The sequence below is a fragment of the Erithacus rubecula genome, assembly GCF_903797595.1.
Source record: "Erithacus rubecula genome assembly, chromosome: 16".
In the NCBI taxonomy this organism is placed as follows: domain Eukaryota; kingdom Metazoa; phylum Chordata; class Aves; order Passeriformes; family Muscicapidae; genus Erithacus; species Erithacus rubecula.
Window position 1 is genome coordinate 6,507,955 of NC_136668.1, and position 24,673 is coordinate 6,532,627.

The 24,673-nt window shown below is 60.3% G+C and overlaps 5 protein-coding genes across 8 annotated transcripts; 2 read left to right on the forward strand and 3 right to left on the reverse strand.

The window, feature by feature from the left end:
- The first annotated feature begins 84 nt into the window (after positions 1-84).
- On the forward strand, positions 85-1,576 carry NDUFA2 (NADH:ubiquinone oxidoreductase subunit A2). The gene is made up of 3 exons (XM_079319520.1): positions 85-241; positions 340-446; positions 1,388-1,576. The coding sequence occupies exons 1-3, from the start codon at positions 138-140 to the stop codon at positions 1,477-1,479; spliced, it is 303 nt and encodes a 100-aa protein (XP_079175646.1). The 5' UTR covers positions 85-137; the 3' UTR covers positions 1,480-1,576.
- On the reverse strand, positions 1,518-8,636 carry TMCO6 (transmembrane and coiled-coil domains 6). The gene is made up of 12 exons (XM_079319503.1): positions 8,528-8,636; positions 7,557-7,681; positions 7,218-7,327; positions 6,932-7,115; positions 5,948-6,052; positions 5,380-5,465; positions 4,751-4,867; positions 3,994-4,105; positions 3,742-3,907; positions 3,560-3,654; positions 2,619-2,786; positions 1,518-2,003 (listed from the first exon to the last, which is right to left on the reverse strand). Exons 1-12 carry the CDS (start codon positions 8,604-8,606, stop codon positions 1,845-1,847), a joined length of 1,506 nt encoding a protein of 501 aa, XP_079175629.1. The 5' UTR covers positions 8,607-8,636; the 3' UTR covers positions 1,518-1,844.
- Positions 8,637-8,808: 172 nt separating this feature from the next.
- CD14 (CD14 molecule) lies at positions 8,809-12,768 on the forward strand. 4 transcript variants are annotated; one of them, XM_079320162.1, is made up of 3 exons: positions 8,847-9,302; positions 9,500-10,615; positions 11,353-12,768. In XM_079320162.1, the coding sequence occupies exon 3, from the start codon at positions 11,370-11,372 to the stop codon at positions 12,720-12,722; it is 1,353 nt and encodes a 450-aa protein (XP_079176288.1). In that variant the 5' UTR covers positions 8,847-9,302; positions 9,500-10,615; positions 11,353-11,369; the 3' UTR covers positions 12,723-12,768. The 4 variants fall into 4 exon arrangements, 3 of the variants coding, with proteins under 3 accessions (XP_079176288.1, XP_079176287.1, XP_079176289.1); XR_013776151.1 differs by lacking the exon at positions 11,353-12,768 and adding an exon at positions 11,051-11,146 and having other exon boundaries at positions 8,809-10,615; XM_079320161.1 differs by having other exon boundaries at positions 8,847-10,615.
- Positions 12,769-20,396: 7,628 nt separating this feature from the next.
- Positions 20,397-22,221, reverse strand: SLC35A4 (solute carrier family 35 member A4; the record flags this gene model as incomplete). Its single annotated transcript, XM_079319943.1, has 1 exon — positions 20,397-22,221. The coding sequence occupies one exon, from the start codon at positions 22,219-22,221 to the stop codon at positions 21,265-21,267; it is 957 nt and encodes a 318-aa protein (XP_079176069.1). The 3' UTR covers positions 20,397-21,264.
- Positions 22,222-22,274: 53 nt separating this feature from the next.
- Positions 22,275-23,371, reverse strand: LOC306808926 (SLC35A4 upstream microprotein). Its single transcript, XM_079319944.1, has 3 exons — positions 23,311-23,371; positions 23,110-23,208; positions 22,275-22,938 (listed from the first exon to the last, which is right to left on the reverse strand). The coding sequence occupies exons 1-3, from the start codon at positions 23,323-23,325 to the stop codon at positions 22,741-22,743; spliced, it is 312 nt and encodes a 103-aa protein (XP_079176070.1). The 5' UTR covers positions 23,326-23,371; the 3' UTR covers positions 22,275-22,740.
- Between the last annotated feature and the right edge of the window lie 1,302 nt (positions 23,372-24,673).

Here is a 24,673-nt window from a genome sequence, read left to right on the forward strand (position 1 = left end):
GCCGGCGCTCCCATTGGCGGGTGCTATCACTCCCATTGGCCGGTGCGATCACTCCCATTGGCGGACGGAGCACAGCGGGCGCTGCGATTGGCGGAGGCGCTGAGGTCCCGCCCCGTCGCTGTTGTCCGGGCAGGAAGATGGCGGCGGCCGCTGTGAAGAGCATCGGGGGCAGGTTGGGCGGCGGGCTGAGGGAGCTCCGCATCCACCTGTGCCAGCGCTCCGCCGGCAGCCGCGGCGTCAGGTCAGCGCGGGGATGGGCCGGGACGGGGGTGCTCCTTCAGGGGAGCGAGACACCCCCGAGCTGAGCCACAGGGACGCGCCTCCTCCTTCCCTCCGCAGGGAATTCATCGAGCAGCACTATGTGACTCTGAAGAAGGCAAATCCCAACTTCCCCATCCTGATCCGCGAGTGCTCCGGGATCCAGCCCAAGCTCTGGGCTCGGTACGGTGAGTAGGGGGTGCCCGCCGGGAAGCACCGTGGAATTGTCACGGATGGTTTGGGTTGGAAGGGACTTTAGGGACCGCCAGTATTTATGGGAGGGATCAGAGGGAGGGCATGGGTGGGGAAAGGACAGGCACGGCAAAAGGGGGATGGGAGAATCACGGTCTGTTTGGGCTAGAAGCGATTTTAAAGCTCCGCCTTTCACCGCACCTGGTCGCCCCCAGCCCCTGCAGCCTGGCCCGGGCACTGCCGGGCTCCCACCTGGCAGGGAGGAATTCCGGCTGCCAGGCTGCTCAGGGCTCCGTGGGGATGCTGGAGGAGACGGAGCAGCTCCCTGGGCAGGGAAATGACCGGGGGAAGCAGAGCCGGGCCCAGTGCTCAGCAGGGGCTTTCCAGCCTCTGGCTGTGAGCTCCCATTCACTGCACAAAAATGTGGGTGTTTTCCCTTGATTTTCACTGCCTTCTCAGCGAAACTGTAGAAGGGAGCAGAAAAGCCCCGCTAGAAAGCATTTGTTTTCCTCAAAGGTCATCGGGGCTGGAAAATTTGAAACATTGGAAAAGATGCAATGACTCTTTCAGCATAAATTGCATAATGTGAGCACATGGAGCAGGGGAATCTCGTGTCTGGGTGGGACTGGCAGGGAAATGGAGCCCCAGATCAGGGCAGCTGAAGGAAGAATTTTCAGGCTGTTTCCTGAGAGCAGCACCTTGCTGGGACGAGGCTGAAGGCCACAGGGCTGCTCTTGGATGTCTCTGCCCAGCCAGAGCTAACAAAAGCAGACTGGGAAAGGAGGAGAATAAGAAGGTGGAAATGGTAACTTGGCCACATGGGATGTGGTGAGTGTTGAAGGGGTGGTGATGGGAGCCTAGGCTGTGACATCAGTGCCCTTGCACCAGGAAAGGACCCACACACCTGCCCCCTCTCACCCTGTCTATTTTTCCACAGAGTTTGGGAAGGAGAAGAGCATCCCACTGAACAACCTAACTGCAGATGAAGTGGGCAAGGCCCTGGAGAGTGTGGTGAAAAGTCATGCATGATGACCAACAGGAAATACACGTGCTGGAGACTTGACTGATTAATGTCAAAGATGTATCTTTAATTTATCAATTCATAAACACAACGTGCTTACCTTGAGCTTGGTGGTGACTGAGAGCCCAGGGAATGGCTGATGCAGCCATTCATCCCTCCCTGGCACAGGAGAGTCTGCCCAGGCTGCAGCTCAGCTCTGCCCCTGCTCCAGGCTATGGGGGGCACTGGGCTGGTGGCTGCAAGGTGGTGACAAGGACCAGCCCCCCCATGCAGCCACCACTGGGCATGTCAGAGCTCTGAGCAGCCCTTGGGAAGCTGCCACAGGTTGAACAGTCAGTTTATTCCCCCTGAGACTGCAGGGAGGGGGCGAGGCCTAGGAGAGGGCAGCCAGTGTGGCCTGGCAGGCACTGGGGGCTCCTGGGGACTGCCTGACCATGTCCAGCAGTGCCTGTGCCCGCTCCTGCAGCTCTGGGGTGCTCTGGTGCTGCTCCAGGGCCTGGTGCCCACCTTGCCTGGTGAAATCAGCAGCAGCCTGTGTGAGAGGAGAAGGGTGAGAGCTGGCTGGGTGCCACAGCTGATCATCTGCCCAAGCCACCACATCCCAGGGAATGGGGCTGAAGGAATTCCCCAGAGCCCTCCCAGACACTGCATTCCCCATCCAGGGAAATCCCACCATGCTGGTGGTTGGTTGGGAAGGACTTTAAAGCCCATCTCATTCCCACCTCCTGCCATGGGCAGGGACACCTTCCACCAGGTGCTCCAAGCCTCATCCTGCCTGGCCTGGGACACTTCCAGGGATGGGACAGCCACAGCTCCTCTGGGCACCCTGTGCCAGGGCCTCCCCACCCTCACAGGGAAGAATTCATTCCTGTGATCTGCAGCAAGTGAAGCAACCTCAGCTGGATCAGAAGAAAACATGGGGTGGAAAGAACCTGCCCAAACACCAGTCCTTGCCAATAAACTCTCTGCAGACATGAGAAGGGCTTCCACCCTCTTCACCAGTGTCCCCTTGGGCAGGGGCCTGGGTGTGAGGGGTGGAGGGCAGGGTGACAGTCACTGTTATTCAAACTGCCATAATCGTCCCCCCTCCACAGTAATCACCATCCTGAGCTCTCACATCCCCACCCTGAGCTCTCCCAGCTCTCACCTCGGGGCAGTGCAGCAAGAGGAGGTGCAGCAGCTCCAGGCACTGCCCCACGGCCTCGGGGTGGGGCAGTGTGAGGAGGGGCAGGAGATGGGGCAGGAGGGGCTGCTGCAGCAGCCGCTGGCACTGCAACACTCCTTTCTCTGCAATGTTGCACAGCACGGTCAGGACCTGAGAGGGAGAGGGAGCAAGCAGTGAATGCTCCATGGGCAGATTCCTGACAGGCTTGGGAGGGCTCCCAGCCACTCCCCACGGCATGGAATTGTGGAATGGTTTGGGTCAGAAGGGACCTTAAAGCTCATGCAGTCCAACCCCTGCCATGGCCAGGGACACCTTCCACTACCCCAGGTTGCTCCAAGCCCTGTCCCTTCTCTGGGCACCCTCTCACCACTAACAGGGAAGAATTCTTCCCAATATCCCATCTAACCCTGCCCTTTGTCAGTGTGAAACCATTCCTTGTTCCCTTGTCACTTGTGCTCTTACCCAAAGTCCCTCTCCACCTTTTTTTCTTGTCCTGCCAGGTGCTTGCCCACAGCCAAGTGCCCACCAAACCACAGGATTTGGAATGCCTTCTCCACACCTACCCCAAGGCACTGTTCATCCCCGTGCCAGGCACACCCAGCCTTGCCACCCAGCCCTGGCAAGGTCCCCAGTCTCCTAAAGCTTTGGGGTCTTTCAAAGGAAAGTGGCAGGAGCCTCCCCAGGCCTGCTCCAAGTTAACCTCTGCCTTGGGACCATTCATGCTGGGACAAGGCTGTGCCAAGGGTAAATACAGCTGGAGTGGCTTCAGGGCAGGTGGCTGGTGACTGCCACCACACGAGACCTTCTGCCAAGCTGTCACTGCTGCCCCATCCACCCTCCAACCCCAGCACTGTCAGGCTGGGACTGGAGTTCCTGAAACTCCAGTGCTTCCCCACCATTCCCAAAGGAATGGTAAGGTTTACCAGCACAGTGGCCATCTGGGAACACGTCAGGAGCTGCAGCAGGGCAGGGAGCAGGTCCAGGGAGAGCAGAGCAGAGCAGAAGAAGGGATCATCCGCTGGGTGGGCAGAGAAGGAACGTGTGAATAAAACCAGGGCGGGTCCCAGCAGTGTCCTGCTGTGCCCCCACCCCGTGGGACACTCACCTGTGAGGTTGTTGAGCAGCCAGAGGCACTCCTGGACGAGGAAGGGGTGCTGCTGCAGGAAGCACTGCAGGATGAGGAAGAGGGCGACGAGCAGGCGCCCGTCCTGGCCCTGGCAGCCTGTCTGTGCCAGCAGGTTACTGAGACACCGCAGCACGGGGCACACGAGCTGGGACACAGGGACACACAGCCCTTCAGCTCAGCACTGTCCCCACAGCCCTCCTGACAACAGCCAGCACCCTGCCCACCTCTCACCAGCTCCAGGCCCTCAGGAGTGTCCTGGGGGATTTGGGAAGCCAGGTCGAGCAGGAGTGAGGTGAGGGCAGGCACAGCCCCCAGTGCCAGCAGCACCACGTTGTCTTCGTGCCTGCAAAGGGAGGGACAGTGCAGTGGTACTGGAGCTTGGAGAGGGGAAACTGCCACATCCCCTCACCAAACAACAGGGCCTGGAAATTCAGAGTGCCCTCCCAAACCACCACAGGGCTTATTTCATATTGGAACAGTGGCTTCTTTCACACTGGAATAGCAGCTTTTTTTCTGAGCTTATGAGAAAATTTAAAAGCCTATAAAAAACATTCACTTAGTTATCTGTGTGCATCTGGAAACTACAGCCTTGACCCTTGAGTATCTACACATTCCTTGGCTCCAGTGGCAGGCAGGGATTGCTGGCACAGCTCAGATGGGTGGCCCTGGGCCAACCCCACAAGTGTGAGGATTCAGAGAGCTTGCCTTGGGGGACAACTCCAGGCATGGGGAAGCAATTTGGGGACATTCAGAGGACTAGAAACAGCCTCCTCAGGTCTATCACCCACTACCACCCTGTAAAAGAGCTCAGTGATCCTGCAATCAGCACATGCTCAGGTAGGAGAGCTGGGGTACCCACGATAGTTGAGGAATTGATTTCCCAAGGGAAAAGGGCAGGCAATCCAGATCCCCTCACAGGACCATGAGCCTTCATGCCTCTGTTTGGCTGTCCCCAGGGAACTCAAAATGAAGAGAAAAATGCATTTACCTACAGATGATGTAGTGGAGACACCAGGCAAACTCCACAGCTGCTCCCAGCCCAGCCCTGGGGCCGGAGCAGAGCACTCGGAGCATGTGCTGGGGGAGAACAGAGTCCAGGACCAGGCTGGGGCACAGAGCAGAGAGCAGAGTGAATGCAGGCACAGCAGGACACCAACAGGGAGACACCAATCCTGGCCACTGAGCAGGGAGCTGCTACAGCCCACACTGGGGGCCACAGCATCCAAACACACACCTTGGAAGGGACTCTGAGCCAAGGGCTGCAGCCTTGGGCTCCCCTGTCCATGGCAGGGCCTGGGGACGCTCAGGACACTTTGACTGGGGTCACATTTTTGGCACTGGGGGCTGAGAAGATGATCTTTTCCTTTGCAAGAGCAACACAGCCAGAGTTCCCTGCAAGCCTTCCCTGCTCCATGCTGGCCTTTACTGAAATACCAGAGCTGTCTGCTCAGATGAGGCCAAGGGAAAGAAGCCAAGCTCCCTGATCTGCATCAAAACTTCCACAGGATTCTGCCCTGAACTATCAATGTCACTGGATGGGGAAGGTGTCGTGTTCCCAGCACACAAATTCCACTCGAGGCCCCAGGGCTGGCGCAGGGTTCAGAGGCTCACACTCACGGGATGATCTCTGTGGGGGCTTCCTTGGCTTGGAGGAGCTGTGAGAGGACATAGCCCACACCTTCCAGCACTGCCTCGTGGGGGGACTGCAAGCAAAGAGAACAGAGCTGATCCCCTGACAGAGCCAGGGTGCCAACCAAACCCAGCTGAACCTGGAGAGGAGGGGACACAGAGGGGACCAGGAGGAACACAGCAGCCTCTGGCCACACCAGAGCTGAGCTATCCCCCTTCCCACATTCACTGGGCTTAGCCCAAACACAGAAAAAGTCCTGGGTTCAGCATTTAGACCTGCAAACCACAGCCCTGCTAGACCCAGGCCAGGCAGAGGGCACAGGGCTCCCTGTGCTACAACTGTGCCAGGCAGCCACTGGATGGGGGAAGATTCAGCTGGAGAAGGGCACAAGGTGGTGAGCTGAGCCCTGAAAATGAGCACAGGGGAGCCCACAAGTGACCCTCATGCTCATGGGAACAGCTCCCTGCAGAGCTTCCCCACAGCTGGAAGGAGGGCTGGCAGCCAGAAAAGTCTCTCCAGGACACAGCAGAAATGTGGCTGAGCTGTTTCACCCACCTGGATGCAGGATGCCAGCACTGGAATAATGCCCTGAGGCAACAGTTGCTTCCTCACAGCCTCACTTTCCACTACGAGGTTCCCCAGGGTGTACAAACACAGCTCCTGCAACAACAGAGCAGAGCAGGAGGTGACTCTGTGGGCAGCCAGCAAAGCCTCAGGTCCCACACACTGCCCTGAGCAGGGCAGGAACTGGCCTTGGAGAGGAAACACAGACCAATCTCCAGCCACCCTATTCCCAGCTCAATCAGCTTCAGTTCATTTTTTTAGCTATCTGACTGAAGTTGAGATGTAATCACTCCCACTCTGGAGGTTTTTCAGGCTTCTAATTTCAGGACAACATTTCCCTGAGGCTCCTCTGGTTCTCCTGGAATCTGCCTGTGTGCTGCATTCAAATGGGATCAGCACCTGGGTCAGTGCCCACCTTGCTCCTTAGCTCTGGGCCTGCCTGCTTCCCAATGGAGCAGCTGGAAACACGTGAGCATCCCAGAGCTAGTCCAGCTGTTTGCTCCTTTCCCAGATCAAGTTGCACAGCATGGAACCACAGGCACTCTACCCTTATCCTTTCTTTCCCTTATATATTTTTTTAAGTGGTATCTTTGTACTTTTGTATTGTTTTGTTTCTACAGATAACAACCAAAATGGCTACATACCTCCTTTCCACTGCAACCAAACTGTTCTAAAATTAACCTAATATATATATATACACATACACATAAACACAGGTCATTCAGTATATTTCCACTCTAATCCAACCCACGGGATCTGCGATTAACAAGAATTCAATTACCCCACCATCAGGGCAGGTCATAAGACCTGGGCACTGGAACAGTCCTGCTCTGAGGGCAAGGCTGTGATCCCAAAATATTTTTGCTTCCAGAGGGCCCCTTCTCATTAGCACTGCCACATGAGCCACATGTGGCCAGAAGAGACAATACCAACCACACCAGAGGATTGCCAGGTGCCAGCAAACACGGATCTCACCGTGAACTCCAGGCTGTGTCCCGACAGGTAGGTGAGCAGGTAGGAGGTGACAGGCAGGCAGGCCTCGGCCACCGTGGGGACACTGGAGTGGGACAGCTCGTGCAGACAGCGCGCAGCCTCCAGCTGCAGGTCAGCCAGGCTGCTGGTGAAGAGCCCCGTGAGCGCCCGGATGCTGCCGTCCAGCCTGGGGAGCCAAAGGCTGCTGTCACTGCCCACCCAGGGCCACCCACGCACGGGGGCTCCTGGGGACATGCCCTTGCTAACAGCCCAGCGGGCCTGGGCTGACCTGACAAACTTCTGCTGAGTGTCCTCGTTCTGCAGAGCCCAGCGGAGGCGGCCGAGCCATCGCTTCCTGTCCTCCGAGCCCCTCTGCACACCCCTGAGCAGCTCCAGGACCTGGCCAGGGAATTCAGAGGTGGGTGAGCTTCCAGCACTGCCAGCATTAAGGTTTCATCCCGTTAATCCTCCAGGCAAAGGAACCCAGGGCATGAAGATGGAGCCATAACTGTGTCTGGCAGCGAATCAGAACCATTCCCAAACCCACCCCTACCCATCCTCCTTCATATGCTGAGCTGGGGAAGACCCCCAGGACCCCTACTGCCGTGGAGAACATCAGGTTCTTCACCTCATCCTCTGAGAGTGGGTCTGGCACGACATCTGCTCCATCCTGTGCCCCCTCCTCGGGCGCGCTGTCCTCCCGCAGCAGCCGCTTGCTGACCAGCTGCTCCTGCCGCCGCGCCTTCCTGAGGGCTGCAGGGAGCAGGACAGTCACCTGGCACAGGACACTGCTCCACCCCACCCAAGAGCTTCATCCCGCCCTCAGTCCGGGGAGGAACTGCCCACTGCTCCCGGGACAAGCCTGGAAGGGATGCACGAGCAGGGACTGCATCTGGAGTTAGGGGTGAGGGTCGGGCACGCAGAGTGAAGCCATTGCTGGGATAAAGGGCAGGAACACGGGACAGAGGCCCCAGGACCAGCTGGAGGGACCTGAGGCTGGATTTCACATGGGACCATAACGTCATTAAAATCGGAAAAGACCTGCAAGATCATCAACTCAACCTTCTACTGAACACCACCACTGCCACGAAGCCATGCTCCAAGTGCCCCATCACTTGTTTTTGGAAAACACCTCCAGGGATGGTGACTCCAGCCTGTTCCAATGCCTGACCACCCGTCCCATGAAGAAGTTTTCCTCAATATCCACCCTGAGCCTCTCCTGGCCCGACCTGAGGCCGTTCCATCTCCTCCTGTCCTGTTCCCTGGAGCAGAGCCCGGCCTGGGGCTGTCCCCTCCTGTCAGGGAGTTGTGCAGAGCCTCAAGGGCCCCCCGAGCCTCCCTTTCTCCAGGCTGAGACGTAGGTGAGACCTTGTAAAACGCAAACAGCGGGGGGATTGTTGGATAAACGGTGAATCCGCCGCAGAACCCGCACGGATAAATGAGACACCGTAAAACGCTTCCCCGAGCGGGCAGCGCATCCCGGGCGGGGCGGGGATGGAGGCGGCCAGGGCCGAGCTGGGGGGTCCCTCCCACCCACGGGGGACCCCCAAAGCCCGGGCTGTGCCCGGGGTCCCCAAAGCCCCGGGGTGCCGGGCGGACCTGCCTCTCGCTGCCGCCGCTGCAGCCGCAGCTGCTCCGCGCTGTGCCCGCCGCGCCGCGCCCGCCGCCGGCCCCACATGGCGGAGCGGGAGGAGCAGGAGGAGCAGGAGCAGGAAAGGGCCGGGTCTGGGCGGGCCTGGGGCGGCCCCGGGGCGGGGAAAGCGCCATCCCGGCCCCCGTTCGCAGCCCGCTCCGGGCATGGGCAGCTGTGCGGCCGCGGGGTGGATGCTGGTTGTGCTGAGGCCAAAGAAATCCGCCAGAGTCAGCAGAAATACGAAAGGAGGCGGATCGGTGCCCCGGGACCTTCCGCAGTGCTGGTGGGGACCGAGGGGCAGAGGGGATCGTGCTTCCCCAGAAGGTGTTGGGGGAATTTGCGGCTGGAGGGCAGAAATTAAAGTACCAGTCCCGGGATCGTCAGAAGGGGCTGGCAGGAGAGCTCAGAGGGCAGCTGTGACTTTTCTGTCGTGCGCTCAGCAGCAGTTTCATTAAATTCCAGACCCGTTTGGATAGGACGAGACCTTAAAGCTCATCCAATTCCAGCCCCTCCAGCAGGGGCAGGGACACCTTCCACTGTCCCAGGCTGCTCCCAGCCCCGTCCAGCCTGGCCGTGACACTGCCGAGGATCCAGGGGCAGCCACAGCTGCTCTGGGCACCCTGTGCCAGGGTCTCCCCACCATCACAGGGAGGAATTTGTTCCCAATATTCCATCTAACCCTGCCCTCTGGCAGTTTTATGCCATTCCCCCTTGTCCTGTCACTCAGTGCCCTCATCCAAAGTCCCTCTCCTGGAGCCCCTTTAGGCACTTTAGCACTCCCCTGAGCCTCCTCCAGGCTGAACAGCCTCATCTCCCAGCCTGTCTACACAGCAGAGGGGATCCAGCCCCTGGAGCATTTCTGTGGTCTCCTCTGGACTTGCTCTGGCAGCTCCATGTCCTTCTTGTGCTCAGGAATTTCATGTAACCAGAGGATGTAGAAGAGGAATCATGGAGTTGCTGAGCACCCCTTCACAACAGTCCCAGAGAGCAAGGGACCCCACCCCAGCTGTTGTGGCACCAACGTGCCCTGCCACATTAACAACAACAAACTGGGAGTTGTATTGTCCAGCCATGCAGTTTCATCACCTTTCTGAAGCCCTTTCTGAATCCAACATAGGCAAGGAAATCTGGGAAAGAAAAAAAAAACTCCTGAGAGATCACAGAATCACAGAACCATTCAGGTTGGAAAAGATGTCCAAGATCATCAAGTCCAACCTTTGATCACCCCCTTGTCAGCCAGAGCAGAGCAGAGTGCTCAGTGCCACATCCAGCTGTTTCTGGAGCACTTCTGGTTCCTTCTGTGAATGAATGCCCCGTGCAGCTTCGGGCTGCCTGGACAATGGTGGGAGTTGTGCCATCCCCATCCTACATGGAGCACAGGCACCTGGGCATGGTCTGCATGCCAACTGTGACAGTCCTGTGCCTCTCTGCACTGCCTGCAGCGTGCTCAGCACCCAGGGAGCCTTGAGGCACAGCAATACCCGAGCATCTGGGCGGGCTGATCCCGAAAGTGCATTTAAGGAACCTTGCCCGCGCTCTGTTCCATCACCATTCCTAGGAACGTGAGCAGCGCTGCCACTCCGGCCACAACCTTTCCCAGCCCGCAGCCGCAGGGAAGCGAAGCAGAAGTGACTCGGGAGGCTCCGTCCTGCTCAGGAAGCCAGGGCTGTGCCCGAGAGCCGGGCTCGAGGTGTGAGCCCAGCCCGGCGTGGAGACCCGGCCCGGGCAGCGCCAGCCGCGGGAGCGGCAGCTGGAACATCTGGAACACAGCTGGAACACAGCTGGAATACAGCTGGAGCACCGCGGGCGCCCGGCGGGAGCCGGGGCAGGATCGGGTGCCGGACGGAGCCGAGCGCTTGCAGCCTTTGGCACCCCAGCCCGGGATTTGGCAGCAGCTGGAGGAAGCAGAAGTGGAGCAAGGAAACTTTTGGGTGTGAGCTGGCTGGTGAGTCACTAGACAAACCCACCCGGGGTCCCAGAGCGCTGGTGCAGGTGCCGGAGGAGAGAGAGCTGCTGCTCGGGAGGGTGGAGCAGCCCCGCGGTGCCACGGACAGGTAGGGAGAGCTCCGGCCTCGGTGGGCTTGGGGATGCGGCCAAGGAGAGCCGGGGCTGATCGGGCTGCTCAGAACCGCTCACAGCAGGAGGCTGGACGGGGGACCCCCAAAGACCCCCTCTGAGCTAAGTCAGCACATATTTAGCACCTTTACTCTTTGCTCGCTGCTTCTTTTGCAATCTGGTGATCAGAGATCAGACTCTGTCAGCTGACCGGCTTCTGGTACTGACAGGGATGTGTTCACACCTTCAGGGGTCATTTTCTACCACCCTTTTGGGGGGCTGGTGATTAATCAAATCTCTGGGTGAGAAAGGAGAAAACATGAAGTCTCTGTTGCAATTTCCTGCCCCAGATTACAGAGGAACAAACAGAGCTGGGGCTCTCCCTGGTCGGACTGACACATCTGGCTTCACTGTCTGTAACTCCGCGTTTGTAGTTTCTGCAGGCATTTCCTGGTCGTTTAGGAGTGGGAGCCTGCAGCAAGGCAGCCCAGCAGGACAGTGCAGAGCCTCGGGAGGCTCCGTGCTGAGGGGAGGTAGTACAGGTGCTGCTCCTGGGGGTTTGGCTGCCTGCCCGAGTGCTGCCCGAGTCACGGCACAGTGGCCGGGCGGGTGCAGGAGCGATGAGGGCAGTGCCTTATCCTGAAGGGTGGCTCTGCAGGGCTGAAGCTGCCCAAGCCATCCCTCCAGACTGGGTCAGAGCAGTCCCTTCAGCTGCCATTCACCGTTTCTCTTCCAGTTTTTAGGTTGTTCACCATGAGCGTGGCTGTGCTGCTGCTCCTGGGGCTGGGGCTGCTGGTGGCAGAAGGCAGAAGAGACAGGTGTTTCTTCAACCGCACTCAGGAGTACTGTGTGTGCTACAACCTGTCCGAGGAAACCATGAGCAGCATCATCCAGTGCCTCTCAGCAACTGTGGTGGAGTTCCAGGGTGGAGATCTGGAGAAATACATAGCCTTCCCCATCAGGGACCTGACTCCCTCTGCCATTGAAACTCTGGGCTCCCTTGTTGTCCAGAAAATAATTATTGGGAATGTCCTGGTGCCTGAGATACTCCTTGCCCGTGTGCTGAGGTTCTTCTCCTACACCCATGTGCAGGAGCTGGCCTTTGACAGCTGCATTTTCCAGGGGACAGGCAACTGGAGTGCCATGGATGGCCAGACCTTGCCCATAGTGTCCCTGAGCTTCCACAACGTGACCTCCTCCCCATTGACGGGCCGTGAACAGGCCTTCTCCAGCCTGGGCAGGTGGCTGGGGACCCTGCAGGAGCTGGCTGTCACCAGCTCCCGTGTCAGCAGCCTGCCCTGTGCCATTGGGAGGGTGTTCAGAGCGCTGCTCTCCCTGAGCCTGGCACAGAACAGCCTCGGGGACGGGAGCCTGGCCCCCGCCTTCTGCCAGGGAGCTTTCCCTCACCTCCAGGAGCTCAGTCTGAGCCACAACAGCCTGAGCTCCTACCACAGAGTGTGTGAGGGCGTGGGGCTGCTGCTGAGGCTTCGGCACCTTGATCTCAGCCACAACCAGCTCATGGCAAACTCATCCTCCTCCTCCTGCCAGTGGCCAGCATCCCTCCGGCACTTTAACCTGTCCAACACTGGCTTGCATGAAGTGCTGATGCCGCTGCCTCCCAACCTCGAGGTGTTGGACATGAGCCACAACCACCTCCGTGCTCTAGATCTCCTCCTCAGCTCTCTGAAGAAGCTCTTCCTGAGTCAAAACCTGCTGCAGGCCGTCCCCTCCATCAGGAATTACCCCAGGCTAGACACCCTTCACCTGGACAACAACTCCATTTCGGAGCTGCCACGGGATGAGGTGACGCTCCTGGGGCGCCTGCAGGACGTGGCTGTGGCTGACAACCCCTTCAGCTGCTCGTGCTCTGGGGCAGGGGGGCTGCAGGCTCTGGCAGCCTCGGGGCACCTGGGGCAGGGCTGGCCCGAGGAGTACAGGTGCCAGTCCCCGGCGCAGTACCGGGGCTGGCCGGTGGCGCAGGTGCCGGTGTCGGTGCTGCGCTGTCACCTCGCCGCCGTGGTGGCCCCGCTCTGCGTCATCCTCGCCCTGCTGGGTGTGGCTGGGGCCGTGTATCTGCTCAGGACCAGGCCCTGCAGCAGAGCCTGAGGGGCTCCAGGACCCTTCCCACCGCTGCTTCCCCCAGGAATGCTCACAGGTCCCCGAGCTGCTGAGGGGCTCTTGGTGTCCCCAGCCTGGGCTCCCCGGTGGAGCAGGGCTGTCCACAGGGTCACCCCGCTGTGGCTGTGCCCAGACAAGGTTTGGGACACCCCTCCCTTGGAGCCCATGCTCTAACCCAGAGCCACACCCTCCTGCAGGGGATTTCCCTGTGGCCAACTCCAGCTCCCCAACATGCCTGCACTGTCCCTGCCATGTCACCTGCCCCGGACAAGAGTTCAGCTCCATCATATTCCCACTGGTAGCATTCAGATGTCCCAGGCCTTGCTGGGATCTGCTGGTCCCTGCCCAGAGCCCTCCCATGCATTTTATCCCCCTCAGTCTGTCTATCCTTGGAGCCTCCATGGCCCCTGTGCTGATCCCTGCTCTCCTCACCTGGAGCTATGGCTGGGCCAGGATGTCGGGTTTGGCAGGATGCTGCTTAGCTGCTCTTCAGCCTAATAGAAAAAGTGAAAACCCACAAAAGACAAGAAAATGAGTAAATTAAACACCCCTGCACACAAATGCTAATGGAGCAACTCCTTATACCTTGACCTGAGGCACTGGCGGCTGAGTCCAAGTGGGACCTTGAGGAAGTTAAACCAGAAACTTTTTAGTTGATAAGAAAAAAATGGGTTAATTCTGGGTTCTGGGTTATTCAGAGAATATCTCATAGTAAGGAGAAAATGGACTATGGGATGCTGAGGGAGAGCCTGGGAATGCAGTGCTGGGAATATTCAGAGGAAGGGGGTGGGTGGGGAAGGGACAGGCATGGGAAAATGGGGATGGGGGTTAATCACAGAATCACAGGGTAGTTTAATTTGAAAGGTACCTTAAAGATCATCTCATTCCATACCGTGCCATAGCCTGGGACACCTTCCACTATCCCAGGTTGCTCCAAGCCCCATCCACCCTGACCTTAGACACTTCCAGGGATGAGGCAGCCACAGCTTCTCGGGTAGCCTATGCCAGAGCCTCCCTACCCTCACAGGGAAGAATTTCTCTCCAATATCCCATCTAACCCTGCCCTCTGTCAGTGGGAAGCCGTTCCCTGTGTCACCCCATGTCCTTGTGAAGAGAAGGGGTTGGTGGCAGGCAGAGCTCACCTGGCCAAGCCCTGCTCTCCTTCCCCAGGGCCTGTCCTGCCTCTGCATTAAAGGCTGTGCCTGGGTGTTTGCTGTGTCACTCCCTCTCTGTGTTTGGGCACAGGTACACATAACCTGCAGGCAAACACAGCCTGGGCTGGCTGGGGGTGGGGGAAACAGAGTGTGGGAAGGACCAAGAGCAGGAGCTCAGGGTCCAGGCATGGATCGTGATGAGCTCTGGGTCTGCTGCATGTCCAGGGTGTGTCCCTGCCCGGGGTGGAGGGGCTGTGGGGCTGTGCCAGCCCTGAGCAGCCCGAGGGGCGGGTGGGGCCATGCCCTGGGCTGTGGGAGAGTGGCTGGTGGCTCAGGGTGTTGGCTCTGCTGGTGTTAACCAGGGTGTACAACAGGGTGCCCCTTGGGATTCCTGGGCTGGCTGGGCATGGAACAGGGAGCAGCAGCTGCTGGCTGGTGCATGAGGAAGGCGCAATCCCTGTCTCCTGAATCCTGGGCTTTGCTATCCCTTGGGATGCCCACACGGGGCTGTCTGTCTGCCAGGGCCACTGAGGGGATGTGTGACCATTCCCAGCAGTGCTGCCCTACAGGGGCTCCCTGGGAACGCTCACAGGACCCCCAAGTGCTGGTGAGGGGCTCCTGGAGCCCCCAGTCTGGGCTCCCTTGTGGAGCAGAGTTTTCCCCAGCATTATCCCACTGTTTCTTCACCCAGTGTTGGGGAACCCCTCAAAGCTCCCTGCCCCGCTCTGTCCCAGGGCTCCACCCTCCCAAGGGGTTTTTCCTTCTGGCCACTCCGACTCCCCCAGCCCCACCATGCCCCTATTGTCCCTGCCATGTCACCTGCCCTGCTCCTGATGGAGCCCCCAGTGCTGCCTGCTCCATCTGTTCCAACTGCATCAGCCTCAGCTGAGGCACACGTGAGGGAGTTTTGGGGGGCAGCAGCACTGGTCTCACTCTGTACAGGGAACAGGCAGCCAGAGGGACACGTGTGCATCTGCTCCTCCTGGTTCTGTCCAAAGCAGGGCAGGGGCTGTCCTGAGCTTTCTCTCCTGGCCCCCACCCTCTGCATTTCCACAGACAGTGGGGACCCTCAGCATTGGCATTTCCTTCTGTGCTCTCTTGTGACTGCTCTCCAGTGATTCTGTGGTTTGTGGTCATTTCTTGTGACAGCTTGTCTAAGGTCCTTCATGTCCCAGCCGTGGCTGACAGAGATGTCCCTCCTGGGGCTAGGAGCACCCCAGTGGTGTGAGTGGCTGCAGGCACCCACCAGCCCCTGTGCCCCGCTGATTCCTTGGCCAGCAGGGCTCAGCCCCTGGAGCAGGGTGCCTCCAGGCTGGCTCTGGCTCTGCCCACATGCATCAATAATGCAGGAGAACCAGATTCCCCAGGTAACCCCATCCCTGCCCTGGCCACACAGCAGCTCACCGGTGGCTGCTGCCACACTGCCCATGGACGAGGTGAGTGCCGTGGTGGGGGACAGCCCAGGCTGCCTTGGAGGGACCTGCCAGGGGCTGCCCAGCTCCTGGTGGTGCTGAGGGTGTGGCTCCCTCCCCTCTGTCCCGGCAGGCTGAGCAGGATGTCAGCGTGCGAGCAGCTCTGGGACTCCACCAGGCAGCAGGTAGAGCTCAGGAATCCCTGAGCCTTCCCCTGAGCCCCCACACAGGGAACAAGGGACAGGGTGGCAGCCACAGCTGTGGTGGCACTGGGACCAGTGGCCAAGCTGGTCTGGCAGTGCTGACAGGGACAGGGTGCCCTCCCCACCCTGGTGGCTCTGAGTCCTAGTGGGAGGGCTCGGGAATGATGTGGAGCCCTGGGATGTGGCTGCAAGGGGGGCAGGGCTGGGCTGGGACAGGTGGGGGGTGACCCCCATATCATCCCACACTCGGTGTTTTCAGGGCCAGGAGAAAGCTGGGTGGGCAGCAGCAAGGATCCCCTACAGCTGCTCTTCGCTGGCAAGGAGCCCCAGGTGAGAGCTGCAGGACAGGGACATGCAGGGACATGCAGGGTCCGAGGGTCCCTGGGGAACCAGGAGGGAGCAGGGGCTCTGTGCCACCCCCTGCCACACCTGGGACCCTGATGGGAGCTGAGCTCTTGGGCTGATCCTGCCCTACAGCTCTATGGGACCCTCCCTTGCAGAGCACTGCAGGGGACTCTCAGGGAGCAGGGGAAGGGAGGGGATCTCTGCTCACCCCTGCCCATGTGCCACCCCTGCCATCTCCATCCCAGTGTGCCCAGTGCCTCCTTTTTGCCCTCCTCCGATATGCTAGGGTAGGGGAAAGCTGAACATTATCCCCCTCCCTTGCACCAGGAGAGCTCCCTGACTGTCGATGGTATTTTCCACTTGGATGCAGGACAGGTACTGAGAGCCCCAAGTCCTTCTCTGTGCCCAGCCACACGAGCCAGGGGACCTGCACCATGCTGGCTGTGCCATGCTGTGGCTGCCATGGCTGTGCCATGCTGACCCTGCCCTGCTGGATATGTCTCTCCTTCCAGGAGAAGGTCCTGGAGCTGGCAAAACCCCAGCTGGCCCTGGTTCCCCTTGGCTACAGCATGTCCCTGCTGCTGTGGGACCCCCATGGCCCTGGGACACAGCTGCCCTTCCAGAGTGTCATCTGGCAAGTGAGGGCCCAGGGGACAGGTGGCAGGAAGAGGGGACAGCTCAGCTGTGCAGTGCTGGGCTGCTGGGTCACCCAGCAGACCCAATCCCACTGGGGAGGGGCTGAGATCCAGCCACGGGTCCGGGGAACCAACAGCTCCCAGCTTGTCCACAGGTGATCGACACCATCTTCCAAGAACTGGAGGCCTTGGGAGATGGCACACAGAGCCTGCAGATGGTCAGCCTGGTCCAGGTAGGGCAGGATGTCCTGGCAGGAGGGTCCCAGTCCCTCTCTGCCACTTCCCTGCTGTGCCAAGAGCACATATTGCCCTGTACTGGCATCCAGTCCTCTCATTCAGAGGGACTGGAGACCTTTGGATCTCAGGTATTCTCTTTCCAGGACTTCCCAGATGTGGGAAGCCTTAGCAGCCCACAGAGCACCTCCCAGGTTCCAGCAGCATGGTGGGATTGAGGGAGCCCTCTAACCCCTTCCTGCTCCCATCACAGCTGGGCTTTCTGGGCCAGTCACTGCTCCCTGTGGCCTGAAGGTCCCTCCAGTGTGGCCTTGATCTGCACAGGAGTGATGCCAGCTCCTGCCACTGGGCTGGGTCCTGCCCTTTGGCTCTGGGGTGTTGCCAGGGATCTGATATGCTCCACACAGGGCTCTGCCCTTCCCTGGTGCCAGGGCTGGAAAAGCTGGGAGTTACCCCAAGATCAGCCTTTCTCAAGCCTCACCAGTGCATGGCCACAAGCAGTGTGTGCCCCTGGTCGGTGTGGGATGCCAGCAGCCCCCTTTTCCTGCCCCCCTGCCTAATGCAGCCTCCTCATTCCAGGTCAGCACCCACGACAAAGCCTGGGACCTGCTCCGTCCTGATGGCCGAGCCCTGCAAGTGCTGGATGTGGCACCCCTGGGCCTGTAGGTACCTGATGGCCCATGGCTGAGCAGATGCTCCTGGGGCTGGTACCCCAACATCAGGAGTGGGGCTGGGCAGGGAGCATGGAGCACAGCGAGTCCAGGGGGTGGATGTGACCCTCCTCGCTTGGTCTTGTCTCCTTCTGCTTCCAGGGTGGTGGAGGAGGCAGCAGAACTGGCCGTGCCCGATGCCCAGGCTGCCATCAGTGCCTATGCCAGGGGGCTGGCTGCCATCCCAGCGCTGTCCCAGGGCTGTGCTCAGCAGCCCCTGGCAGACGGGCGCTCAGCTGTGCAGGGGTGAGGGATTTGGCTCAGATCCCACGGGCTGGGAAGGATCTGGCTGTGGGGCTGCCCTCCCACACCAGCCTCTCCCCAGGGCTGGCAGCCTCTTCACTCTCACCATGGAGAGACAGCTGGAGGGCGGCAGGCGCCAGCGCTCGGCCCTCAGGATCCTGGTGTCCCCAGGGCCCTGCCCCAGGCTGTACGTACGGGCACTGAGCTGTGCTCCCTCCCCAGCACACCCCTGTGCCTGCTCAGGGAATTCCATTCCTGGAGGTGAAGCAGGAGGGACACCCCAGTGGGAGCCCATGGCTGGAAGCCAAGGGGGTGTCATTGTTCCTTGGGAACATGGGCTTGGGGACATGTGTGGCCAACCCATTCTTGGGTTCCTGTGGTATGGAGCTCTCTCCTGGGGTGTCTCCCCATGTGCAGGGAGTGCACAGAACCTGGTGCTGTCTGCCTGCCCTGGATCGTGGAGCGGCTGCTGGAGGGGAACAGCCTGACCTTCCTGCTGCTGTGTGTGTCGCTGCCAGGTAGCCCCTGGGACTGGGACACACTCTGGATGCCCCTTTCCTGTGCCCCCACCCTGCCCCACTCCTGGCACTCTGTCCCTGGCTGCTGCAGCCACTGGAAGCTGGACAGCAGCTCCACTCATCTCCATCGCACCGGGACCCCTGTGCTGGTCCCCATGGCCCCTGCCCAGGGCTGGCTGTTCTCCCAGACACCTCCAGGGAGGAGATCCTGGGAGCTCTGGGACTGGCTGAGCGGGTGAAGGGGCTGGCCAAGAGCATCTCTGCCACACTCTGGGATCCTGAGGAGGAGATCGCTGCGCGCCGGAGGGAGATGCGAGGGCTGCGGGTGGAGCTGCTGGCTGGATCCCGCCTCCCTGAGCAGAGGACAGCTGTGGCCCAGCTGCAGAGGGCCCTGAGGGAGCTGCAGGTGGGGAATGCCCCTGGATCCATGGGATTGAACCCCTGGAACCATCCCCTGGATCCATGGGGCCGGATGGCACTCATTCCCTGGGCAGGGTAAGGTGCAGGCTCTTAACCCATCCTGGGGTCAGGACCCTTGTCCAGCACTGAGGGCAGGGGCTGAAGCTGCCCCAGGGGTGAGGTGTGTCCCTGAAGCCATGCCAGGCCTGGAGGTCTGAAACACCCCAACAAGGACCTCCAGTTGCCCTTTTCCAGGTGCTGAAGAGTCAAAGGTGGGAGAAGAAGCAGGCAGTGGCCAAGGTGCTTGGGACAAGTGAGATGCACCAGCCCAGTGCTGAGGTGGGCAGACCCATCATCCAGGGACAGTCTGGTGCAGGGAAGGCCCTGAATTCCAGCTGTGTCCCTGTAACATCTCCTCTGACAGGACCAGGTCTCTGCAGAGAATACAGCACCAGGCCAGCAGCCGGTGACCCAGACACCCCCAACCAGTGCCAGCCTGGGGCCAGCAGAGCCAGAGCGTGGGGCCAGGCACGCATCCCACAGCTGGGTGGAGGATATGTGGGCACAGAGCATGGCTTTACACGGTGGGAAAGGCCTCACTCTCCATCTGAACGTCCTTCTTAGCCCCCCCATGTCACACTCATCCTCCTCCCCTGTCCCACACAGCAGGACAGGGTGACAGTGGAAACCAGGGAGGGGACAGCCAAGCTCTGGCCAGCGCAGGACAGGGGCTGGTGGAGGAGCCATCCCAGAGCGCAGTGACACAGCCACGGCCCGGGTGTGACAGCGTGAGTGGGAGCGCAGGGGGTCCCTGAGCAGGGCCGGCTCTGCGCTGGCAGCAGTGGCTCCCGGTGCCAGCCCAGCCCGCCCCGCTCCCCCAGGCAGGGAGGCACCGCCCGTGCCCACCCCCGGAGGTGCAGCGCGCCCTGGCCCGGGCCCGGCGGCAGCGCCTGCGGGCCCAGCACTGCCGGCAGCTCCAGCGGCAGCTCGGGGCCGGCGCCGGGCCAGCCCCGGAGCACAGCGGGGAGGTGGGCACGGCCCTGCGAGCTCTTCCCCTCTCGGCACTGCTCTCCCGGGTGCAGCCCGAGGGAGCAGGGACACCCTGGAGCTGCCCTGACTTGTCCCTGTCCCCCACAGCGGGAGGTGACCGCGCTGGGCCTGAGCCTGGAGGCAGCGCTGCGGGAGCGGGAGGCGGCCGAGTGGGAGCTGGAGGCTCTGCTGCGCCATCACCAGCAGGAGATGCAGGCCTGCAGACAGCACCTGCTGCAGGTGGGCAGGCAGGGCTGGGGACGGCTCTCCCGCCTGTGCCAGGGCTGTGCCAGACCGCCCGGGCATCCCGCAGGTGCTCCGGGACCAGCGGCGCCTGGCAGAGGAGCAGCGGGAGGCCCTGGAGCGCCGGCACCGGGCGCTGCTGCAGGAGGCGCTCCGGGACGCCGCGGAACTCGCCGAGCACAACCAGCGCCTGCGGCACGGCCGGCGGGCAGGCACGGCCGACGGCAGCACACAGACCCCCTGAGCCACGCCCAGGGCGTGGGGACCCTCCCTGCACCGAGCCACCAGCGATGCCAGGAGAATGGCTAGCCCCAGTCACGAGCTATCCCAGGAACAGCCTGCTCCGGCCGCTGCTCCCGAGGAAAAACCCTGCTCGGTGCTGGGCTGGCAGCCCCCAGCTGTGGCCACATGGAATAAAATGGGTGCCCCCCTACCATGAGTGTTGTCAGGCTTGGACACACCCCTGGCCCCCAAACCCATCCCAAGGGGCACAGCCACCATCCCACAGGGTGGGCAGACACAGGACAGACACACAGATGCTGTTGAATGGCAGCTTTAATACCCCAGGTGGCTTCTGCCTCCCAGAAACTTGGTACAAATTTGGGGGACATCCCCCTTTTGGAGAGCAGGTTAAAGTTCCCACATGCCCCAGTTCCCATCTGCTCTGCAGTGACACCGAGCCCAGGAAGGGGAAATGGGGCCTGAGGATAGCAGGGCTCCAGACAAGGGCTAGGCTGGAAAACCGTGGAGGTGGGAGAGGCTCAGGGAAGCAGCACCGTGAGTGGAAGGGTTCAAGCAGCATCCATGGGAGCTGAAACAGCACCAGTCCCATGCTGGGATGGCAGGAGGTGCAGCAGGACCAACTACTGCCAGAGCATTCCCAGGCCACTGTGGTGTGAAGAAGCAGCTTGAGGACATGGGACAGAGTCCCAGAATCATGTAGGTGGGAAAAGACCTCCGAGATCAGAGTCAAACACGTAACCCAACATCACCCTGTCAACTAAACCATGGCATTAAGTGCCATGTGCAGTCCTTAAATACCTCAAGTGATGGTGACTGCACCACCTTCCTGGGCACCCCCTTCCAATGTTTAATCAACCCTACTGTGAAGAAATTACTCCTAAGGCCCAACTTGAACCTCCCCTGGAACATCCTAAGGCTATGAGACATGCATAAGGGTTCAGGACCCTCCCTAAGGCTGAGCATGCCTGATCCCAGTGGGAACTTCATGGCACACAGCCTGGCTGGACTGGAGCAGAATGCAGATTCCCTGTGGGACAGGCTACTCTCCCCCAGAGCACTCCTCCTTGGAGGGATCCTTGGAGCTATGCAGGCACCCACCAGGAATGATTCCAGCCCTGAGGAAGGGCTGGGGCTGCCCAGACACGTGGGAGGAAGGCAGTGATTACTTGACTCCATAGTACAGGTGCACAGCCAGGCCAATGCACGCCACGGCCATGAAGAAGAGGAGGGTGAGTTGCAGGTTGAAGAGGGCAACAGAGAGGAGAGCATTGACCAGGATGGAGCAGGAGATGACAAAGAGCCTGGTGATGTTGCTGCTGTGCTTCATCACCACGGACATGATGAGGCCGTTCAGAGCCTGGCTGAGCACGACCAGCAGCACCCACGGGGAGAAGCCCTCCAGGAACCCTCCCTCCGTGCCGCTCCACAGGGAGCCCATCAGGTTGAGCAGGACCCCGAAGAAGTACAGGAAGACGTTCTGGAGGCTGAGGGGCAGCGCCTGGCTCTTCAGGACGGCCTCGGTGTAGACGGCAGAGAGGCCGGAGATGAGGCAGTAGAGGGCGAGCAGCAGCAGCCCTGCGGGGGTGAGGTGCAGGCGCAGGCGTGTCCCGCCGCGCTGCCCCCGCAGCCCCCCGCAGCTGTAGGCGGCGCCGGCGGCCAGCAGCAGCAGCAGCGCCAGCCAGCGGCGCGCGCCCAGCCGCCGGCGCAGCAGCGCGCTGTACAGCAGCGCCGTGCTGACGATCTTCAGGTTGCTGAGCACCTGGAAGGTGCTGGGGTCCATGAAGAGCTGCATGTGCACCACCAGGTTGTTGTTGGCGGCGTAGAGCAGGGCGGAGAGGGCGAAGGGCGCGGCGTGACGCCAGGACGGCGCCGCTGGCAGCGGCTCCCGCGCCCCCGCCAGCAGGAACAGCAGCGACAGCGCCAGCTTGGTCAGCTCCACCAGCACCACCACCGACGTGGAGCTGAAGGGGATGGCCCCGTCCACCTTGCAGAGGGTCAGCAGGGGCGCGTGAGAGCCGTAGATGGCCACGGACAGCAGCAGCATCAGTGCCCACAGCCCCCTCTGGAGCAGCCTGTTGGCAGAGCCAGCAGCATTCCCAAACATCCCCGTTTCCAGCATCAGTGAGCTGCTGCCAGCGTCGAGAGGCCAGACAGACTCTCACCCTGCAACACTGAAGAGACCAAATACCAAGGATTTAATGAGCCTGATTGAAGCAGGATGTTCCCTGCAACATTTGTGACGCAGCAGGAGAGCAGGGTGTTGTCTCTCGTTAGGAGGAGAACGACAAGCCGTCCTGAGAAGCCACACAAAGCACATTGCCAGGGCACGGCACACCGTGGGCTGGGTGGCAGGGCCTCAGTCCACAGGGACACAGGGAAAGGTAAGGAGAAAAGGCAGCTGGCAGCCCCTCAGTGCTCTCAAGCTGCTGTGGGTTAGTGCAGTGATCACTGCTGCCATGATGCCAAACAAACACCCATGCCCAGCCCCCTGATGTGTCGCAGTGGTGTGGTGCAAAGCCCTTTTCCAAGGAAAAGAAGGGTGCAGGTGATGTGCCTCCCAGAGCCCCGGGGGTGCTCTGTGCCTGCTACCTAAGGAGCACCGTTCCTGCAGTCCCTGCTGCCTCCGGGCTACTCCTCGCTAGTCCCGACCTTTTTTCAGTGAATTCACATAGTCCCGAATCGTCTTCTCAACGTTGGGCACGGCGTAGTTCTGGGCGGCGTAAATCCCCGTGCAGGTGCCGGCCACGAAGCCCAGGACGGCGGAGAAGCGGAGCTTAGCTACCAGGTATCCCGCCAGGAAGCCTTTGAGTAAGGGCGATGCCAGCAGCGATCCGTCCTGAGGGGAGAGCACAGTGAGGCACTGCCGGGGGGCTCGGGCCGGGGGCGATACAGGACGTGCCCCAGGACTGAGTTGTGGGTTGTCATTTCCCTGGGATTTGTTTTTCCCCCCCACACCAGTCTCACTCAGAGGGGCGGCCGGCCGGCCCACCCCGAGCCCGCACGTTACCTGCCCCACGCCGGCCTGCACCTCGTCCTCCACCCTGCGCTGCAGGCTCTCCAGCTGCCCCTTCAGGAAGGCGAGGTCCTTCAGCTTAGGCAGCGAGTCCTGCAGGAAACACGGAGGTGATTCCTGCCCCCCCTGCGGGAGGAACCGACGCGGCCGCCCCACAGCCCCGGTGGATCCTCAGCCCCGGCCCTCCCCGCTCACCTTATCGTCCGCCATCTTGGCGCCGCCGCCGCCCGCCGCTGATTGGCTGGCAGAGAGGCACGTGACAGCCCCGCCGCCAAGCGGCCGCTGATTGGTTGTCACGGCGGCAGCGAGTCCTCGCGCGCGCCCCTTCCCGCCGCGGGGGCGGCACCCAGCGCTGATTGGTGGAGCGGAGTCACGTGACAGCCCCTGCTCCCTCGCGCGGGCCGGCCGGTGCCATCTTGGGCGGCGCTGTTCGCTCTTGAGGCGCGGCCGAGCTTCGGCTCGGTACCGGCCCCGCACCGGCCGGGACGGCACCGGCACCCCCGCACCGGCCCCGGGCGGGCCGACAGAGCTCATGGCCGCCGCTCAGCGCCGTCAGGGCTTCCAGGACCCGGCCACCGTCCTGCCCTGGGGATAGGATGGACGGGGGTCCCAAGCTCCGCAAGTTCCCAGGGCTCTTCCTCCCTGAGGAGTCTGATCCAGTCCCAGGCTTGGCACTGCCTAAAGCAGTGCAATTGAGCCTTTATATTACTCCTTCAGGATTAAGGACGGTAACCCAAAATTATTTATAGAAAATAAATATTTAAATTTATGATTGTAAGGATTACGTTGTAAAGTTACTCAGTCATTTACTGCGCAGTGAAGGTAGTTCTAGCTACTGGAGCAGTGCAATATTTTTAAAGCAATATTGATACTAAATCAATATTTAGTATCAATAACTGTATGATATTAAAAGTATATCTGAGTATAACTGAAATATTTAGTATCAATTAGTATGATAGTAAAGATAGTAATTACTGAACTGACATTGATGCTTTTCACGTATCTCAGTATCTAGGGCAAATCTCTCACTCAGAGTCGAGGAGTCACTTGATGGGCACTCCTCAGCTCCAGGGTGGAATTTCCACATATACTCCCACAAATAACTGAATAACGAAAGAACAAAAGTGACTTTGGAGTTTTTTTCCAACCTAAATGATTCTGTGATCATCCAATCTGACCATCAACGCAGCCCTGCCAAGCTAAAAAAACATTAAAAAGCTACTGACTCCCAAGAGTCACACCCAGACGGTTTTTGAACACTTGCAGGGATGGTGACTCCAGCACTGTCACAGTGCTTGACCGACCTTTCAGTGAAGAAATATTCCTGAATATCCAGTCCCTGGCACAACCTGGGGCTGTTCCACCTCTTGTGTGAGCCAAAGCCCCCCGGAGCTGTGCTGGGGCCACGCTCCAGCTGACACAGCCACTGGTGCTGGCCCTGGAACCCGGGCTGCTGTGCTTCCAGCCTGGAAAACAGGCACTGCAGAGCTGCAGGCGAGACTGAGGGGAATGTTGGTTTCAGGTGCTTGGCACAATTTAATTAAAGCCGTGGTGCTGG

What these genes read in the sequence shown, in the direction of transcription:
- NDUFA2 (XM_079319520.1), top strand. Translation starts at nt 138, where the DNA reads ATGGCGGCGGCCGCTGTGAAGAGCATCGGGGGCAGGTTGGGCGGCGGG. An exon ending in GCCGGCAGCCGCGGCGTCAG is followed by an intron (nt 242 to 339) that starts GTCAGCGCGGGG and finishes TTCCCTCCGCAG; the next exon opens with GGAATTCATCGAGCAGCACT. An exon ending in CAAGCTCTGGGCTCGGTACG is followed by an intron (nt 447 to 1,387) that starts GTGAGTAGGGGG and finishes ATTTTTCCACAG; the next exon opens with AGTTTGGGAAGGAGAAGAGC.
- TMCO6 (XM_079319503.1), bottom strand. Translation starts at nt 8,606, where the DNA reads ATGTGGGGCCGGCGGCGGGCGCGGCGCGGCGGGCACAGCGCGGAGCAG. An exon ending in TGCTGGCATCCTGCATCCAG is followed by an intron (nt 5,466 to 5,947) that starts GTGGGTGAAACA and finishes CTTTGCTTGCAG; the next exon opens with TCCCCCCACGAGGCAGTGCT. An exon ending in CTCCTGAGGGCCTGGAGCTG is followed by an intron (nt 3,908 to 3,993) that starts GTGAGAGGTGGG and finishes CCTGTGTCCCAG; the next exon opens with CTCGTGTGCCCCGTGCTGCG.
- CD14 (XM_079320161.1), top strand. Translation starts at nt 11,370, where the DNA reads ATGAGCGTGGCTGTGCTGCTGCTCCTGGGGCTGGGGCTGCTGGTGGCA.
- LOC306808926 (XM_079319944.1), bottom strand. An exon ending in TGCAGGCCGGCGTGGGGCAG is followed by an intron (nt 22,939 to 23,109) that starts GTAACGTGCGGG and finishes CTCTCCCCTCAG; the next exon opens with GACGGATCGCTGCTGGCATC.